At 40.7% G+C, this 20995-nt stretch overlaps 1 protein-coding gene and 2 non-coding genes across 3 annotated transcripts; all 3 read left to right on the forward strand.

Moving 5' to 3' along the window:
- The first annotated feature begins 146 nt into the window (after positions 1–146).
- On the forward strand, positions 147–15875 carry LOC110503881 (T-complex protein 1 subunit zeta). Its single transcript, XM_021582497.2, has 14 exons — positions 147–399; positions 3120–3183; positions 3432–3566; positions 3845–4018; positions 11714–11817; positions 11918–12028; positions 12446–12605; positions 12866–12948; positions 13237–13333; positions 13637–13784; positions 14563–14696; positions 15079–15181; positions 15301–15373; positions 15486–15875. The coding sequence occupies exons 1-14, from the start codon at positions 263–265 to the stop codon at positions 15556–15558; spliced, it is 1596 nt and encodes a 531-aa protein (XP_021438172.2). The 5' UTR covers positions 147–262; the 3' UTR covers positions 15559–15875.
- Positions 3210–3348, forward strand: LOC118944117. Its single transcript, XR_005039438.1, has one exon. It is a non-coding gene; the product is annotated as a small nucleolar RNA SNORA22 (small nucleolar RNA).
- On the forward strand, positions 13971–14102 carry LOC118944116. Its single transcript, XR_005039437.1, has one exon. It is a non-coding gene; the product is annotated as a small nucleolar RNA SNORA15 (small nucleolar RNA).
- Positions 15876–20995: the final 5120 nt, after the last annotated feature.

The following is a 20995-nucleotide window of genomic DNA, read 5'->3' on the forward strand; positions in this document are numbered from 1 at the left end:
ATTATGTCCCGTTCAGCGCCAAATTGAATCTCGTGAACAAACAGGTTGACTCCTTTCTTTCGATATTTGAGTGAACTGTTGTTCCACCAATCAGGGTAATTTGGATTTCCGTCTAACAGCTGGCCAATGAAATACAGTAAGGCGGGACCACTGTCAATTTCCGCACGTGAAGCCCAGAGAGTTCCAGAAACCGGCCTCTGTTAGTTTAGCCGTTACTGTAAATTATACAGCGTGGATTAACTGAATAGCTCATGCTTACACCATGACTGCAATAAAGGCATTAAACCCGAAAGCTGAGGTGGCCCGTGCTCAAGCCGCTCTTGCAGTAAATATCAGCGCTGCGCGTGGTCTTCAGGATGTGCTCAAAAGTAATTTGGGACCAAAAGGAACAATGAAAATGTGAGTGCGACTGGTCATGCTAGCATGCTACTACTACTGCTGCTAGCTTTAGCTAGCATCGTGGTAGCCTGGCAGCCTGTAGGCCATTTATGGTATTAAACATTTTTCTTTTGTCAGATCCATTGTAGACCGTAGTTTCTAAGAAACTCATCTTGCTAGATAGTGGATTTCCTAGCCAACACCAAAATACTTGTTTTAACTAACGTTACTGTTAGTTAGCTTTGATTTAGCTAGCCGAATATGTACTAATAGGAACCTACCGTTACTAGTACAGTAGTACTCCTTAAAGGGATACTTCAGGATTTTGGTAATGAGGGCCTTTATCTACTTCTCCAGAGTTAAACTCGTTAAACTCGTGGATACCATGTTTATGTCTCTGCGTGCAGTTTGAAGGAAGTTGCTAACTAGCACAATTGAACAATGCACTAGCATTAGAACAGTCACTAAAAGTCTGAGCATAGCCGCGGGAACTATATATATATATATATATATATATATATATATATATATTAGTGCCTAACCTCATTCCAGGGTTAAAAAATATATATATATATAAATTATTTTCTACATTGTAGAAATGGAGTGAAGACATCAAAACTATGAAATGACACATGGAATCGTGTAGTAACACCTCAAAATATATTTTGAGGTTCTTAAAAGTAGCCACCCTTTGCCTTCATGACAGCTTTGCAAACTCTTATCACAATGCTAAATAAATCATACTGGCTGGATTTCTGCCTGCTTGAACTCCAATAACTCAGATACACATGAAAACATGAAATGACCCTGGGAATCGATAGAACATCGCTCAGATGCACAAAAACAATATAACATTAAAAATGGGTGAAGCTTATCTTTAACCATAATCTAACCCCTAGTAGGCTGGACACATGACATTTGTAACGTTTTTCTCTAATAAAAACTAGTTCATTGCATCTGGGCGGCAGGGTAGCCTAGTGGTTAGAGCGTTGGACTAGTAACCGGAAGGTTGCGAGTTCAAACCCCCGAGCTGACAAGGTACAAATCTGTCGTTCTGCCCCTGAACAGGCAGTTAACCCACTTACATAGGCTGTCATTGAAAATAAGAATTTGTTCTTAACTGACCTGGTTTAAATAAAGGTAAAATAAAAAAAAATATGTCCCAGCTGCCTGCCATAGTTTAAGTAATCATGAAAAAAACAGCCTTATTTTAGGGCATTTTTTCACCCTGCCAGCTCCTATTAGTTCTGTCGAGCACTATGGCATCAACTCGCCTTCCGAACGTTCTAATCCCAGTTTATTGTTCAACGTCACAATTAGAGGTGGACCGATTAGTCGTAATGGCCGATTAATTAGGGCCGATTTCAAGTTTTCATAACAATTGGAAATAGGTATTTTTGGGCGCTGATTTGCCGATTTAAAAAAAAAAAAAAAAAAAAAAAAAAATTATATATATAAAATTATATATATAAAATTATTGATACCTTTATTTAACTAGGCAAGTCAGTTAAGAACACATTCTTATTTTCAATGACGGCCTAGGAACGGTGGGTTAACTGCCTGTTCAGGGGCAGAACGACAGATTTTCACCTTGTCAGCTCGGGGGTTCCAATCTTGCAACCTTACAGTTAACTAGACCAACGCAATAACGACCTGCCTCTCTCTCGTTGCACTCCACAAGGAGACTGCCTGTTAGGCGAATGCAGTAAGCCAAGGTAAGTTGCTAGCTAGCATTAAACTTATTTTATAAACAACAATCATAATCACTAGTTAACTACACATGGTTGATGATATTACTAGATATTATCTAGCGTGTCCTGCCTTGCATATAATCTGACTGAGCATACAAGTATCTATCTAAGTATCTGACTGAGCGGTGGTAGGCAGAAGCAGGCGCGTAAACATTAATTCAAACAGCACTTTCGTGCGTTTTGCCAGCAGCTCTTCATTGTGCGTCAAGCATTGCGCTTTTTATGACTTCAAGCCTATCAACTCCCGAGATGAGGCTTGTGTAACCGAAGTGAAATGGCCAGCTCGTTAGCGCCCGCTAATTGTCGTTGTATTGCTGGTTCGAGCCCAGGAAGGAGCGAGGAGAGGGACGGAAGCTATACTGGCAATACTAAAGTGCCTATAAGAACATCCAATAGTCAAAGGTTAATGAAATACAAATGGTATAGAGAAATAGTCCTATAATTCCTATAATAACTACAACCTAAAACTTCTTACCTGGGAATATTGAAGACTCATGTTAAAAGGAACCACCAGCTTTCATATGTTCTCATGTTCTGAGCAAGGAACTCAAACGTTAGCTTTCCTACATTGCACATATTGCACTTTTTCTTTCTTCTCCAAAACGTATTATTTAAACCAAATTGAACATGTTTCATTATTTACTTGAGGCTAAATTGATTTTATTGATTTATTATATTAAGTTAAAATAAGTGTTCATTCAGTATTGTTGTAATTGTCATTATTACAAATAAAAAAATTGGCCGAGTTAATCGGTATCAGCCCTTTTGGTCCTCCAATAATCGGTATCGGCGTTGAAAAATCATAATCGGTCGACCTCTACTTTAGAGACTAACTTAAAAGCTGACTGTATCATAGTTTATATACAACTAGTCTTATTGCCTTCTAGCTATACTCACATGTTAGCGACATAAGTCTACAATGCATCTAGTAATGTATTAAATATGCAAACATGACTCTCTAACAAATTATTTTTGTGTGCTTACTTGCAGGCTTGTATCAGGGGCTGGTGACATAAAGTTGACCAAAGATGGTAATGTCTTGTTGCACGAAATGGTAAGAAAAATGTTCCCATGAGTTTGATGCACAGTGAACACCCATGTCTGCTTCTTTTGTATCTCCCCTGGATTTTACTCTGTGCTAGAGTAAAGTTTGGTCTGTAACCTCTGTATTGGAGGAGTTGCATTCTCCTCCACATGTATTCAACAGACTAGTACATTTCATCTAACAGCTGTAACCTTACTAACTGTGAGATAGATTGCTTTATATTCTTGCTTTGACACTTATGTATTTTCTTCAATCAGCAAATCCAGCATCCGACGGCATCCTTGATTGCCAAAGTGGCTACGGCACAGGATGACATCACAGGTGACGGTACAACATCCAATGTGCTCATCATTGGGGAGCTCCTGAAACAAGCAGACCTGTATGTGTCAGAGGTGAGATTTGGCTTGGGAGAAGCCTCCAACATGTCATTGAAATACCCTTTTCAACACTGGTAGTTTCATTGTTGAAAGAAGGGATTTTGATGAAGAATTTCATTTTTAGCAAGGTTGTGTGATAGTTAATTGATAAATGTAGAATCGGTGCAACTAAAGCAGGTTGCAGAATCTGCATCCCAGTACCATTAGTTAACCCCCTATTCCTGTGTTTTTTCCCCCCCTATTCCTGTGTTTTTTTCCCCTAACCGGTTTTGTGATTTTCCCCCACCAAAAAGGGTCTCCACCCACGGATAATAGCAGAAGGTTTTGAGGCAGCCATGGATAAGGCTCTGGAGGTGCTGGAGGAGATGAAGGTGACCAGAGAGATGGACAGAGAGACCCTCATCCACGTGGCCCGCACCTCCCTCCGAACCAAGGTCCATGCTGAGCTGGCTGATCTCCTCACAGAGGTAGGAGTGTGTGTTTGACTGTTTGTTGTGAGTGGTGGGTTGGAGAGTTCATGAATCTGGCTTACATTACTTTATTGCTTGTCAAGCAAGCACTTGTCCAGATCTGTGTTCAAACAATTTGAAATCTTTCAAATACTTAGAGCAGGGATGGGTAACTCCAGTCCGTGGGGGACGGAGTGATGTCACACTTCTTCCCCATCATGATCATCATCATCATGATATTCATTTTAGCTGATTTACTTGAGTCAGGTGCTGTTGCACTGTCTACCAGTACCAAAACGTCATGATGCTTATGATACCAACATTTTAGAATACCGTAGTAATGTTTCATATGATACTATTTACTTTTTTAGCCCTAGCGTTCTAAAGAACCTGATGGCACCTGTTGATAAAATGTTTATAAAGTCAGTTTTGTTTAAATATAGGTGAATTTAACTTCTTATGGTATAGGGGACGCTTGCGTCTCACTTGGGGGGAAAAACAGGGAAAATGCAGCGCGGCAAATTCAAATAATGATATAAAATCAAACATTCATTAAATCACACATGTAAGATACTCAATTAAAGCTACACTCGTTGTGAATCCAGCCGACATGTCATATTTTAAAAAGCTTTGCGGCGAAAGCATTAATATCTGATGATAGCACTGTCAATAAAGAGGTTAGCATATTTCAAACCTGCAGGCGCTACACAAAACGTTGAAATAAAATATAAAACATGCATTACCTTTGACAAGCTTCTTTTGTTGGCACTCCAATATGTCCCATAAACATCACAATTGGTCCTTTTTTTCCGATGAATTCCGTCCATATATACCCAAAATGTCCATTTATAAAGCACGTTTGATCCAGAAAAAAACAGCTTACAAAAACAGAACGTCACTATAAAACATTTCAAAAGTTGCCTATAAACTTTGCCAAAATATTTCAAACTACTTTTGTAATACAACTTTAGGTATTTTTAAACGTTAATAATCGATCAAATTGAAGACGGGGCAATCTGTATTCAGTACAGCAAGTAAACGAACTATGCTCCTTTTTACATCTTGTGCAACTCTCAATAGGGTAACCTTGTTCCAGGATGTGCTTCTTCTTCTTTGCACAAATGAATAACATCAACCAAATTCCAAAGAAAGGTGACATCCAGTGGAAGTGGTAGGAACTGTAAAATGGTCCCTATCAAATATCCCTTGGCAAAGACAGAGGGAACGGTCAGAGGCAAAAAAGAAAATAAAAAACCTGAACAGTTAGTCCTCTGGGTTTTGCCTGCAACATAAGTTCTGTGCCCGGTCTAGACGGCATGTAATGTTTTAAAAGTTGGTATGTGTGTTTGTGGGAGAGTGGTGTGTGTTTAAGAGTGCATGTTAACTGAATAGTGAAGGTTTCATGAGTGTTTTCCCCTTACTTACACAATGACATGCAGATCATTATGCATGTATATCACAGGCGGTTGGTGGCAGCTTTATCAGGGGAGGACGGGCTCGTGGTAATGGCTGGAGCGCATTTGGTGGATTGGTGTCAAACACATGGTTTCTATTAGTGATGCGCTGATTTTGCGGCCTTTTAACCACTTAACTGTACTAGAATGCTTATCACACACACATGGACGCAGCGGTCTAAGGCACTGCAACTCAGTGCAATAGGCATCACTACAGTCCTTGGTTCGAATCCAGGCTGTATCGCATCCGGCCTTGATTGGGAGTCCCATAGGGCGGCGCACAATTGGCCCAGCGTCGTCTGGGTTTGGCCATCATTGTAAATAAGATTTTGTTCTTAACTAACTTGTCTAGTTAAATAAAGATTACACACACCACACTGACCAAAAAGTTATTTTGTTGCCATTTACATATGTCCCCATTACCAGTAAAACATAATCAAAACCGATTTCTTTCACTTACTTGCTGTGCTGTTTCGTTGTTAATTTTGTCGTTTCATTCTCCACCAGGATTTCTATAAAATGCAGTTTGGGTCTTTGGTCAAATAGTGTTATTTGACACGTTCATACATTTTTTTTACATAGCGTAATCGATTTGTAATAACTATCAATCGTATTTCATGTCACAATTATTCATTCATCAATACGTATGCTATGATGCTGGTAGAGTTGTCTCGTGCTAGTCATAAAAATAAAATAAAGCTAGCTAGCTCATGGATGCAAACAATGTTCTTCCCCAAAAACATAGCAAAACGACATCTGTTTCAGTAGCTACAGTGGGGCAAAAAAGTATTTAGTCAGCCACCAATTGTGCAAGTTCTCCCACTTAAAAAGATGAGAGAGGCCTGTAATTTTCATCATAGGTACGCTTCAACTATGACAGACAAAATGAGAGAGAAAAATCCAGAAAATCACATTGTAGGATTTTTAATGAATTTATTTGCAAATTATGGTGGAAAATAAGTATTTGGTCACCTACAAACAAGCAAGATTTCTGGCACTCACAGACCTGTAACTTCTTCTTTAAGAGGCTCCTCTGTCCTCCACTCGTTACCTGTATTAATGGCACCTGTTTGAACTTGTTATCAGTATAAAAGACACCTGTCCACAACCTCAAACAGTCACACATCAAACTCCACTATGGCCAAGACCAAGGAGCTGTCAAAGGACACCAGAAACAAAATTGTAGACCTGCACCATGCTGGGAAGACTGAATCTGCAATAGGTAAGCAGCTTGGTTTGAAGAAATCAACTGTGGGAGCAATTATTAGGAAATGGAAGACATACAAGACCACTGATAATCTCCCTCGATCTGGGGCTCCACACAAGATCTCACCCCGTGGGGTCAAAATGATCACAAGAACGGTGAGCAAAAATCCCAGAACCACACGGGGGGACTTAGTGAATGACCTGCAGAGAGCTGGGACCAAAGTAACAAAGCCTACCATCAGTAACACACTACGCCGCCAGGGACTCAAATCCTGCAGTGCCAGACGTGTCCCCCTGCTTAAGCCAGTACATGTCCAGGCCCGTCTGAAGTTTGCTAGAGAGCATTTGTATGATCCAGAAGAAGATTGGGAGAATGTCATGTGGTCAGATAAAACCAAAATATAACTTTTTGGTAAAAACTAAACTTGTCGTGTTTGGAGGAGAAAGAATGCTGAGTTGCATCCAAAGAATACCATACCTACTGTGAAGCATGGGGGTGGAAACATCATGCTTTGGGGATGTTTTTCGGCAAAGGGACCAGGACGACTGATCCGTGTAAAGGAAAGAATGAATGGGGCCATGTATCGTGAGATTTTGAGTGAAAACCTCCTTCCATCAGCAAGGGCATTGAAGATGAAACGTGGCTGGGTCTTTCATCATGACAATGATCCCAAACACACCGCCCGGGCAACGAAGGAGTGGCTTCTTAAGAAGCATTTCAAGGTCCTGGAGTGGCCTAGCCAGTCTCTAGATCTCAACCCCATAGAAAATCTTTGGAGGGAGTTGAAAGTCCGTGTTGCCCAGCAACAGCCCCAAAACATCACTGCTCTAGAGGAGATCTGCATGGAGGAATGGGCCAAAATACCAGCAACAGTGTGTGAACCTTGTGAAGACTTACAGAAAACGTTTGACCTCTGTCTAGGCCAAAAGAAGGGTATTTAACAAAGTATTTAAATAAACTTTTGTTATTAACAATACTTATTTTCCACCATAATATGCAAATAAATTCATTAAAAATACTACAATGTGATTTTCTAGATTTTTTTTCCTTATTTTGTCTGTCATAGTTGAAGTGTACCTATGATGAAAATTACGGGCCTCATCTTTTTAAGTGGGAGAACTTGCACAATTGGTGGCTGACTAAATACTTTTTTGCCCCACTGTATATAGTTAGCTAACTAACTATATAGGTAGGTATCATCTAAAATAACCCTAATTTAGAAGACTGTTCTTATCTGATTAATGGTGGTTGGTAGGGCTGCACATTTTGGGGATTATTCAGACGTGGAAACTTTCCATGGGAATTAACAGAAATGTATGCAAATTAATATTAATACCATTTTTAAATATAGATGTTTTTTGCATTGGATATATTTATCATATGGAGACAGAAACAAACCTTTTTACCTTATAGTAGACATAATTGCAAATAGAAATAAAAACAATTTAGTTAAGAATTGAACTTTTAATTGAGTTCACTCTTCACATGGGATGATTTTATGGAACAACAAAAAGGGAATATTGAATGATCCCCAATGATCCATCGCATCTCCCAAAAATGTTTTGAACATGAGTAAAATGATAGTCCAGAAACTAAAGCTTTGGTTGTCTTCCTCACAGGCTTTCATGCCTTCTCACTGAACCTCTTCAATGTCCACCTATTGAACCTCAGATGCTGAGTGAGGCCTCATCTTCACTGTCACTTTCCAACCTTGTTGAGGATGGATCGTTGTCAAGCTCAAAAGGCCTAAGATTTGCCCGGATGGCCACCAACTTTTCAACCCTTGTATTGGTCAGCCTGTTGTGTGCTTTGGTGTGTGTGTGTTCCCAAACAAGGACCAGTTGCGCTCTGAGGCGGCTGATGTTGGTGGGATTTGGAGGATAATGGAGGCAACGGGAAAGAGCCTCAGATCCACCAAGTCCTTTCCACCAGGTGGATGATGAGATATGTTGGCACGACTGCCATATTGCATCTCCATCCCAAAGCACTTGATTTGAAGTGTACACACCAGACTGCTAAGAACCTTGCCCTCATCCAGGCCAAGGTGGTGAGACACAGTAGGGATGACACCATATTGACCATGTTGATCTCTGCACCATACAGGCTGCTCTTGCCAGTATGCTTGGGGTCCAACATGTACGCTGCGGCATGTATGGGCTTCAGGCAGACGTCTTCATGCTTTTTGATATATTTCAGAACTGCAGTTTCCTCTGCTTGGAGCAACAGTTAGTGGGCAGGGCAGTACGGATTTCTTCTCTTACAGCTGCAAGCAGAGTCTAAACATCAGACAGGATGGCATTGTCTCCCTCAATCCATGCAATGTCTACTGCTATAGGTTTATGGCTGCTTACCACTCTCCCAAATATATCATCCAGGAGGATCCTCTTGATGGGGCTGTCCACATCGGCAAACTGTGATATGGCCATTTCTCGGAGAGACTCCTTCCTCTCCAGGAGACTGTCAACACCCCAACGGGTGTTGCTGGGCAGCTTCAATGTGGTGTTCTTATTCTTCTCACTTTTCCTGGTGAGGTAGGTTGCTGCTATAACTTGATAACCATTCACATACCTAACCATTTCCTTGGCTCTCTTGTAGAGTGTATCCACTGTTTTCAGTGCCATGAGGAGCAGATTCAATGCATGAGCCGCACAGCCAATGGGTGTGATGTGAGGGTAGGACTCCTCCACTTTAAACCAAGCAGCTTTCATGTATGCAGCATTGTCTGTCACTAGTGCAAATACCTTCTGTGTCCAAGGTCATTGATGACTGCCTGCAACTCATCTGCAATGTAGAGACCGGTGTGTCTGTTTTCCCTTGTCTGTGCTGTTGTAGAATACTGGTTGAGGGGTTGAGATGATGTAGCTAATTATTCCTTGCCCACAAACATGCGACCACCCATCAGAGATGATTTGCTTGACCTTCACTTGAACTCTGTTGAACTCTGCATCCAGAAAATGAGTAGATAAAGCATGTCTTGTTGGAGTGTATGCTGGGCGAAGAACATTCATAAATCTCTTCCAATACACAGTGCCTGTGATCATCAGAGGTGAACCGGTTGCATACACAGCTCGAGCAAGACATTCATCAGCATTTCTGACTACGTTCCTCCATTTGGTCAAAAAACATTCTGATTCCAGGAGAACCATGAGCTGTTGCTATCGATAATGTGTCTGATTTATAGTTTTCACCTCAAATAGAAGTAGAGGGACTTTTGTCAGAGATTGCTTCTTGTGAGCGCTGAGGGAACATTATGCACTTGGCCAGATGATTCTGCATCTTTGTTGCATTCTTCACATATAATTTGGCACAGTATCTGCAAATGTACACAGCTTTTCCTTCTACATTAGCTGCAGTGAAATGTCTCCACGCATCAGATAATGAATGACCTTGGCATTTTCCTGTAAAGATTAAGGGAAAAACTTTTTTTTAAACCCCAAATACAATTCCATGTACAGATAAATAGTTAAGCAGTTAGATTAAACAACTCCTTTGTAAGATACATGTTTTAAAATGAAACATGTATGGAAACAGGTGAATTAACACACCCCAGTTAGCAGGTTCAAGCAAGCTAAAAACCCATATGGTAGCAAAAACTGTTAACAAGTTAGAAATGATTTAAACACACTTTGCTGTAGGCTTCTATTTACTAGTCAACAAAAAAATCATGTCATAAAATATATTCACCCAACCCAGTATTGTAATCAAAACATACCAGAGAGCATGCAGTCCTTGACTCAGACAGTGTAGTAGTGTGGGCTCAATAGCATCTCATTAGTGTGCAAGATCTTGAGAATCAGCTCTACATGTGATGGAAGAGTGCACTGCACGTGTGATGGAAGAATGCACTGTGCATGCAGAGGGTTGCAATTCCATTGAATTGGGGATAGTTTAACCAAAAAAATGCCACAAGACCTTGTGTATGGTAGTGGTGGCGCTTGGCTTGCATGTGCAAATTCAGAACACACAACATTCTAGAATAGAACTGTCATTTGACATGTCAAATGAACCGCTTATTTAATGCGTCAAATAGTGTTTGACGTGTATAATTTGACACGCAGACCCAAACGGCGTTCCATAGTATGTTGTGAAGCTAATAGCAGTGATGCTATTACTGTGGTACTCCGATAGGGCAACATCTGGAAAATAGCACACTTGATAAATGTTGTGAAGCTAATAGCAGTGATGCTATTACTGTGGTACTCCGATAGGGCAACATCTGGAAAATAGCGCACTTGATAAATGTTGTGAAGCTAATAGCAGTGATGCTATTACTGTGGTACTCCGATAGGGCAACATCTGGAAAATAGCGCACTTGATAACGTTAGTGTGTACCGGTGCTCGACCAGTCGCGAAAGCCAACATCACCCACGACAGAAAACGGTTGCTTGTTAAGGGCAATGAATTCCATTATCTTGCCGTTTTTTTATGGATTTCGCCTTTTGAGTTGTCTCACGGAAATTTTATTTCAAATGACTGCTCGATCCACACAGCAGACATTGTGGGTTAGGTTAGGAATGCCGTGTTGCACAAAATTTTCCGTAGCATCATTACGTCATTTACATATATTACATAGGTATGCATATCAACTTTGACATCGGTTTTGCACATCGCCATTAAACTAGACATCGGGCAGATCCCGATGTTGGCATTTTTAGCTAATATCGTCCGATTTCGATATGTTCACCGATATATCGTGCATCTTTAGTTTCTTTGTGTTTGATGCCTTTCCATTTGTGCCGTTCCAGCCATTATTATGAGCCATCCTCCCTTCAGCAGCCTCCACTGATGTATATTCCTTCCTCCCATTCAATGTGTGTGTTGTATTGAGTAGAAGTGTGAATTTCAGTGACAGGTTTTTGGAGAACATTTTGCAAACGTGAACAAGCGTCCGGGGCGAGCATGACGCTAGGCCACTTTTTTTGTTGTTGTGATTTTTACATTTTCACTCTGTGGACAAGCTCAATCAAGCAATACTGTAATTGATGTACTTGTACTTATCATTCAATCAGATGACATCTAACTTCACCCCCTCACTTTGTGGATATTTTGCAGGCTGTGGTGGATGCTGTGCTGGCTATCCACAGACCCAACGAGCCTATTGACCTGTTCATGGTGGAGATCATGGAGATGAAGCATAAGACTGACAGCGACACACAGTGAGTGTACATCTCTCTCATACACACTCACATGACAGTCACTGACACGGAGTCCATTCAAATTCTGTCCAACATTGTGACTTTTGTGTCCCCTCCCTAGGCTGATACGAGGCCTGGTGTTGGACCACGGTGCCCGTCATCCTGACATGAAGAAACGGGTGGAGGACGCTTTTGTGCTCACTTGCAACGCCTCTTTGGAATATGAGAAAACGTCAGTATAATGTTGACGCAGCTAGCTTTGCCTTTTACTATCTGGAATATATTTGTAGGCATGGACACATTCTGTGTTACTCTCAGTAGTAGATGTATTCAGACAACATGCAAAAGCATCCTTTCACATCTTTACTAAGGTGAGTGCTGTCTTGTGCCTCAACTACTGCATGGAGAAGTTAATAGAAGTACAGCAGTTGAGTTAATTTAAGAAATTAGGCAATGCTCTTTTTAAGCAGCAGTGAATTTTGGTAATTGGAAAGTCACTATTTATAGGATGTAACTACTACAGTAAGGGGGCTTGTGGTGTGTCCGCCTATGTTGTATACTTTCCCAATGGAGTGTCCTCAGCAGTTTGAAAAGAGCATGCATGGGTTTATAAACTGTCAGTTCACATAAACCCCTGCTTTACTTTCAGCGAGGTGAACTCTGGCTTCTTCTACAAGAGTGCTGGCGAGAGGGAGAAGCTGGTGGCTGCTGAGAGGAAGTTCATTGAGGAGCGCGTGAAGAAGATAATCGAGCTCAAGAATGCAGTGTGTGCTGATAACAACAAAGGCTTTGTGGTCCTCAACCAGAAGGTATGACCAGGAAGTTGCTTTTTTCACCAGTGAAGAAATTATTTTGGAAATGTGGACTGTGATCTTTCAAAGGAAATTATTTGAAGACTCATGCAATACTATGACAGTACAATGAACATCCCTGTGTGCTTTATTTGAGCTGCATTCTCCTCCACATGTATTCAGCAGACCAGTACATTCAGTGTTGCACCATATTAAAGTTGTATTGATTGGAATTATATTTTTGATATTTAATGAACCCAACTGTATTTTCCTCACAGGGAATTGACCCATATTCCCTGGATGCTCTGGCCAAAGAGGGCATTGTAGCTCTGCGTAGGACCAAGAGGAGGAACATGGAAAGGTAAAATAAATATAGCCTGCCTCCATCTTTGTTTACAAGCTTAAACAGTGCATTTGGCTGAGGTACACTTCTTAGGCTTGGACCAATTATGTTACTCTTGTCAGTGGTAGAATCAGTCCGATACAATGCAAAAGCATATTTTCACTGCTACTTTACTAAATGTGAGTGCAGTCCTGTGCCTCACCTACTCAGTGGAGGAGTGAATACAATGTGTCTGTGTTACTACTTTTGAATTATTTACTTTGTTTTGTTGACCTGTCTGCCCCCGGTCTCTTCCCGTCCCCTCAGACTCACCCTGGCCTGTGGAGGTATCGCCATGAACTCTTTTGAAGACCTCACTCCAGAATGCCTGGGCCAGGCTGGTCTGGTCTATGAACACACACTGGTGAGTTAACATGCTGGTTCTTTACCTCATGACCAGAAAAAGCAGTCATAAATAGTCTATACCAGTCTGCTTCCCAAACAGTTGGTACAGAATTCCTCCTGTTGTGTGTGTGGAATCACTGTCCAAATTCACCACACTGAGTAAGGATACTAAAGGGGCCTATCAGCTTGCCTTGTCCCTTCTTTCCAATACTATGAAAATCTATGATTTGGTAAAAATGTGTATAAGATATCATGGTGGTGAAAGATGTAATGTTGTGGTTTATCATGAAGTTAAATATGTAGTGGTTTCTCCCCCATACAGGGTGAGGAGAAGTACACATTCATAGAGAAGTGTGGGAACCCCCGGTCAGTGACCCTGCTGGTAAAGGGACCCAACAAACACACCCTGACCCAGATCAAAGACGCAGTCAGGGATGGGCTCAGGGCCGTCAAGAACGCCATCGAGGACGGTACGTAACGCTGCAATGGAAGTTCAAACCCTGTTCATCTGGCACTCCAGGCAGGATTAATCTGAAACTATTTGAATCCTGCTCCATTAGGCTTTACCATAAGATGATATATTGAGTGGGGGAGTCTTTGATTTGATCAAGATGTGGCTGATTCTGTAAATGCTGATTGCTGAAATAGATTTGTAGGCATGGATGAATTCTGTGTCACTCTGTCAGTAGTGGATGCAGTCAGACACCATGCAAAAGGATCCTTTCATTTCTTTACTCAGTGAGTGCTGTCCTGTGCCTCACCTACTCAATAGAGGAGTGAATACAAGTCAAGCTTGGGACTATAAGGTTCTATCTGCTTTTTTATCTTATTTTATTGCCATAGCCTTGTTCTGTTCAATGTTCTCTACTTATGTATATACTTTAAATACCTCAATTCATGTGATTAAGTTCAAAAGAATACAAGATAGGAATTGCTGATACCATTCAAACCAATGAGGGTTCGGAACTTTAAAGCCAATTATCTCAATCATATTTTTGCAGATAGAACCTTATAGATAGAACCTAAGCTCTCGAAGTAGCTAGTTTTAGTGCATACACAAATTTCAGGTTACGTCCCACTGTCAAGACCCAAAAGAATGTTGATTAGTCTGGTCAGATGGCATCCATTCACATCTTCAAACTTAGCCTCAAATCACTTTATTGTGTTTGTCAATGTGTGCCTGACTGAGCTCTTCAGTACTGCTTATCAGCTGTTGTTCAGAGACTGACCCCAGTGTTGACTTTGCAGGCTGCGTGGTGTCAGGGGCCGGGGCCTTTGAGGTGGCTGTGCATGATGCTCTGATAAAGCACAAATTGTTAGTGAAGGGCCGGGCTCAGCTGGGTGTGCAGGCTTTCGCGGATGCCCTCCTCATCATCCCTAAGGTATGTAATGAGTCTTAAAACAAAGGTTTAAAGTTTTCTTTGTCAATGCCTTACATGCTTTGACATTCTATTGATATAATGCTGGCAATTAAGGATATCTAGCTTTTAGATTAAGGGATACTTTAGGATTTTGACAATTAGACCCTTTATCTACTTCCCAAGAGTCTGATGAACTTATGTTTCTGCGTGCAGTTTGAAGAAAGTTGGATTGTGAAACTACCTCTTAACTTCCTTCATACTGGACACCGAGACAAAAATGGTATCCACGAGTTCATCTGGCTCTGGGGAAGTACATAAGGGCCTCATTGACAAAATCCTGAAGTAACCCTTTAAGAAAAGTCTTGCTGTCTACTGCTAATTGGCTTTGTTTCTTTCTCTCCAGGTACTAGCTCAGAACTCTGGGTATGATCCAATGGAGACCCTGGTCAAACTCCAGACTGAGTACAAAGAGAGTGGTCAGCTGGTTGGAGTGGACCTGAGCTCTGGTATGGAATGTTTTTTTCCTAAAAGCTCAAATTGGGTGTATATATGGCTTTTTCACATCATACCCATTTCCTATGTCAAATAAAAAAACTATTAAAATTGACGCATTACCTTTCTTTAGGTGAACCAATGGTTGCTTCAGAAGCTGGGGTTTGGGATAACTACAGTGTTAAGAAACAACTCCTTCATTCATGGTAAGAAGAACACACCCTTTTAAAATCTCATATCAGTATTACCCTGTAGATTTAAGAATCAATGACCCTTTGGATTAAACTGATGTTGATTTGGTTTTTTTTCTGTACACAGCACGGTAATAGCCAGCAACATCCTGTTGGTGGATGAGATCATGAGAGCAGGCATGTCATCCCTGAAGGGCTAAGGTCAGAACCGATGACCTCTTGTGGATGACTACCGCTTAAGATTCTAGTTATTAGAGCAGTCTCGTAGAATAACTAGGGGAATAAATGGACCAGTATTAGGTTCTCATAGGTGATGAATGGAGAATGCTCTTGTTCCCCTGCTTGTTGATATGTCCCTTCTGTCATATTATACATGGACACTCCATTTCATCCCACAAATGAGTTAATTTCCCGCCCAAAAAATGTGTTCTTGTTTTGTTTTTTGCTATGGATCATACCAAGAATGTGTATAAACCTCACTCTTAGTATGTAATAAACCTGTAGCTTGGCTCTGTGATGTTGAGTTTGCAGCTCATTATAATCAGTATATTTAGTCATACATTTGCACAATTTAGGATGCATCAATTTCAGATTTATAATAAATAAAATTCATCCAAAAAATTAGCACACAATTTAAGTGTTCTAACACTCCCTTAAGCAATTTGCAGTATAACCTACAATGTACAGTACCAGTCAAGTTTCTTTATTTCTACATTATAGAATAGTGAAGACATCAAACTATGAAGTAACGTAAACAAATCCAAATATATTTTCCATTTGAGATTCTTCAAAGTAGCCGCGCCTTGACAGCGTTGCGCACTCAACCAGCTTCATGAGGTAGTTACCTGGAATGTAATTCAATTAACAGGTGTGCCTTAAGTTAATTGATGAAATCTCTTTATGCATTGAAGCCAATCAGTTCTGTTCTGACAAGGTAGGGGGGTAAACAGAAGTTGGTATTTTACCAAATAGGGCAAAGTCCATATGTAAAGAACAGCTAAAATAGGCAAAGAGAAACAACATTCCATCATTACTTTAAGACATGGTCAGTCTGGAATATTTCTTCAAGTGCAGTTGCAAAAACCATTAGGCGCTATGATGAAACTGGCTCTCATGAGGACCGGAAAGGAAGATCCAGAGTTACCTCTGTTGCAGAGGATAAGTTTATTAGTTAACTGCACCTCAAATGTTTCAGAGTTCAATTAGGAGACTGCATGAATCAGGCCTTCATGGTTAAATTGCTGAGAAGAAGAAAGAACAGACTTGCTTGGGCCAAGAAACACGACCGGTGGAAATCTGTCGAGTCCAAATTTGAGATTTTTGGTTCCAACCGCCCTGTCTTTGTGAGAGACAGTAGGTGAACGGATGATCTCCGTGTGGTTTCCACCATGAAGCATGGAGGTGTTGTGATGGTGCTTTTTTTGGTTAGAGATTTATTTAGAATTCAAGGTACACTTAACCAGCATTTTGCAGCAATACGCCATCTGGTTTGCGCCTATCATTTGTTTTTCAACGTGACAATGACCCAACACCTCCAGGCTGTGTTAGGTGCTATTTGAGCGAGGAGAGTGATGAAGTGCTGCATCAGATCACCCGACGTCAGCCCAATTGAGATGGTTTTGGATGAGTTTGACCGCAGTGTGAAGGAAAAGCAGCCAAGTGCTCAGCATTTGTTGGAAAAGCATTCCTCATAAAGCTGGTTGAGAGAATGCAACGCTGTCAAAGGCAAAGGGTAGCTATTTAAAATATTTGTTTAACACTTTTTTTGGTTACTACATTATTTCATAGTTTGTCTTCATTATTGTTCTACAATGTAGAAAAAAATAAAAAGGAAAGAAAATCACTAGCTTGATGGTACTAAGAAGCTTTTGCAGCAGTGCTGAGTTGAAGCGACCTTTTTAACCATAATGTAACACACTTCCCATCTAGGAATAATTCAGTAGGGTGCAATATTTCAGAACACAAATCTATATAATACAATGGACACCATTCTTTATCAATGCAGTGTCACTGGCTTTGAGGTCCAGAGTTGAGGGTATAAGTGATTGTTATAAACAGATATTTCACTGTGGATGTCATCTAGCTACTTGTTCTGTACTAAACACAGCGGACCAATATTCCTCAGTGCAGGTCTTGGAGGGTATAGTTCTAGGACATTTCTCACGTCTTCGTTATAATTAATCTATTGTTTAAAATGGTGGTTCTCAAACCTCTACTCTGGGACGCACAGAAGTTTAACAATTATGTTGTAGCTCTAAACTAGCTCACCTGATTCACCTATATAAGGCATTGATGATTAGTGACGAATCGAATCAGGTGTGCAAGCTCTGGAATAGATCAAATATATGAAACGGCTTAGAGTCCCCAAGGAAAGGTTTGAGAACCACTGGTTTTAAAGACATACCAGTCAAGCGACAAATAGCTGCAATCCATTGGCATGGATTTTTAGACCCAGCCTCCCCCTTTTTCCTCCAAACATAACAATGGTCATTATGGCCAAACAGTTCTATTTTTGTTACATCAGACCAGAAGACATTTCTCCAAAGAGTACGATCTTTGTGCCCATGTACAGTTGCAAACCGTAGTCTGGCTTTTTTATGACGGTTTTGGAGCAGTGGTTTCTTCCTTGCTGAGCGGACTTTCAGGTTATGTCGATATAGGATTTGTTTTACTGTGGATATAGATACTTTTGTACCGGTTTCCCCCAGCATCTTCACAAGGTCCTTTGCTGCTGTTCTGGGATTGATCTGCACTTTTCGTACCAAAGTACATTCATCTCTAGGAGACAGACTGTATCATTTCTGAGCGGTATGATGCCTGCGTGGTCCCATGGTGTTTGTACTTGCATACTATTGTCTGTACAGATGAATGTGGTACCTTCAGGCGTTTGGAAATTGCTCCCAAGGATGAACCAACCTTGTGGAGGTCTACAATTTTTTTTCTGGGGTCTTTACTGATTTCTATTGATTTTCCGATGATGTCAAGCAAAGAGGCACTGAGTTTGAAGTTAGGCCTTGAAATACATCCACAGGTACACCTCCAATTGACTCAAATTATGTCAATTAGCCTATCAGAAGCTTCTAATGCCATGACACCATTTTCTGGAATTTTCCAAGCTGTTTAAAGACACAGTCAACTTAGTGTATGTAAACTTCTGACCCACTGGAATTGTGATACAGTGAATTATAAGTGAAATAATCTGTCTAAACAATTGTTGGAAAAATTACCTGTGTCATGCACAAAGAAGATGCCCTAACCAACTTGCCAAAACTATAGTTTGTTAATTAACAAGAAATTTGTGGTGGTATAAAAGCTAGTTTTAATGACTCTAACCTAAGTGTATGTAAACTTCCGACTTCAACTGTATCTTAAGTCCATTAAAGGGACAATAATGTTTGTATTATGGTGTTATTTTGCTTACTGATGTTGTCCATTCCATAGACTTCTTTGAGAATATCAATCTCCTTCACTGTGGCCACTTTGATCTCCTCGATCTCTGCAGCCGAGATCTTGTCAGAAGGAGTGATGTCGATGATCTTGACTGCATAGTCCTGAGGCACAAGGACAGGAAAAACAAATGTCAAACAGCATCTTATTTAAAGGTAGTAAGTTACATCACACATTTCACGTTTTGATTTTATTTGTACAGATGAATACTTAAGTGGAACTGCACTTATTAGATTGCCATGTGTTCCTGAACAAAGAAACAATGTGCCCCTCCAGGGATTTGAACCGACAACCCTCTGATCACCACTCTATTCACTTTATAGGATGTAATCTCAGACACCAGAACTAAAATCTTGTGTAATTGCGTCAGTCACTATTAAATTCTGGGGGAGCATGGAGGTACTATAATTAGAGGGTAAACGTGTTAGAAAATGTACTGACGAAACTAGCGAAGTCTCAATCTCTTTAAATTGAAACTCTCAGCCAGTTTCGGGCCAGTCTATGGGCAAAATGTCCCCTTCCCAAATTTCAAAAATGCGAAATCATGATGTCCAAATGATAAGCGACAAATAATCTGCGTACCAGAACCAAGTTTCTCATTAGTCGTCGAATTCCAGTCTGTCGACAGATGCACATAACACAAATGGTAGTAGCATCTGTCCACGAGATTATATAGGACGTAATCCAAACCTAAGTAAACCAATACAGGACACAATGTATCTAATGCAGAACATTTACTTGAGCTAAAATCTCACAAGGCTGAGACTGATTGTCTATCCCTATCAGATAGATATTTACATATTTGAAGCACAGCTTTATATATTAAGGCAGCCTCTTCTACAACATGTTCATCCTTACCATTTTCTTTTTGAGAACCCTCTTCGAATGTAGGCCTACACCATATAATGACAAAGCTGCATTAGGCCACAAAAGCAAGTACCTCTCAGTATATTGAAATGCAGGTGTTCTCTCCATGTGTGCAGGAAACTGACACGATAATACAAGGGATGTGGATGTTATGCAATACTATACGGTGCGCTTTTGTGTGACCATGTCAGAGCCCACTGGCCCAATCAGAACAGTGGTATAGTGCGTCACCAGGAGTAATGGCTCATTTATTCACACACCCATGGTTAGGGGGTGTGTCCACTTCAAAACAACACTCTAGGGACATAAAGTGCACATACAATAGCTAGGTTGGAGTACTGTACATACTATAATACATTATCTCGTGATGGGATCTGGATTTGAGGTTTATAAAGGTTTTCTTAAAGGCAAATGGTTAGCTTGTGCTGACATGGGTAGAATGGCTCGGTTAGTTGGAGCATGATGTTGGCAACACCAGGGTTGTGGTGGGTTTTATTCCCATGTGGCCCACATACTGCATGTGTTTTTTTATGTACAAAACACTACAATGAATTGTCTCCTCTTTGATCTGTCCTGTCTTTGTTACATTTTTGTGAATTGTTGTGTGAATCCGAGTGGGATGACATGACTCTACAAGCTGACCAATGACTGGTAGTGTTCAGTGCCAAAACCTTGGTCCTAAAACATGTTCAAATGAACACTGCCCGGCTCAACAATGCAGTTTAGTTACGTAATGGCATACCGCTCGACTAACAAACTGCACACAGTGACACAAAGGATGTCACTGATGACAGGGTTTACTATTGAGTTCACAGAACCCAAACTCCCTTCCATAACCAGTCTAGACTGAGGTGAGGTTGGTGTGTGTTTAGAGTTGGACATCTCATTGAATTGGTTCTTTTGTTTAGAGTTTCATTTCTGTGGAGATTATTTATGTTCTAGTCTGGTCCCAGATAATATGGTCATTGTGATGCATTGCCAAACATTGTTGAGTTGACATGCAAGTTTGTTACGGGTGTGCAACACAAACAGATCTGGAGCCAGGCTATTTCTATGCAGTGAATGAATAGAAAATGGGTTCATGCTCTTTTTACCTCCTGCGAGGTTCATGTCAACAATCCCATATGACATACAAATGATACCATACCTTCCAGGATCTCCTTGGGGTCATATTTGCCGTAGAACTCCTGAGCTCCCACCCAATCCGGGATCTCGTCCTCTTTGGTCATGTTGGCGTGACTGGTTATCTAGGGCTACTAGACTACTGTACTGATGCTGCTGCCCACAAGCTGAAGAAAAAACACAGCAGGTAATATACAGGGC

The sequence above is a fragment of the Oncorhynchus mykiss genome, chromosome 24 (genome assembly GCF_013265735.2).
Source record: "Oncorhynchus mykiss isolate Arlee chromosome 24, USDA_OmykA_1.1, whole genome shotgun sequence".
NCBI lineage: Eukaryota > Metazoa > Chordata > Actinopteri > Salmoniformes > Salmonidae > Oncorhynchus > Oncorhynchus mykiss.

Bases quoted from the DNA above. Each gene is read 5' to 3' on its own strand.
- LOC110503881 (XM_021582497.2), top strand. From the start codon at position 263: ATGACTGCAATAAAGGCATTAAACCCGAAAGCTGAGGTGGCCCGTGCT. The intron at 12,029-12,445 runs GTCAGTATAATG...CTTTACTTTCAG, and splicing joins TCTTTGGAATATGAGAAAAC to CGAGGTGAACTCTGGCTTCT. The intron at 12,949-13,236 runs GTAAAATAAATA...CCGTCCCCTCAG, and splicing joins AAGAGGAGGAACATGGAAAG to ACTCACCCTGGCCTGTGGAG.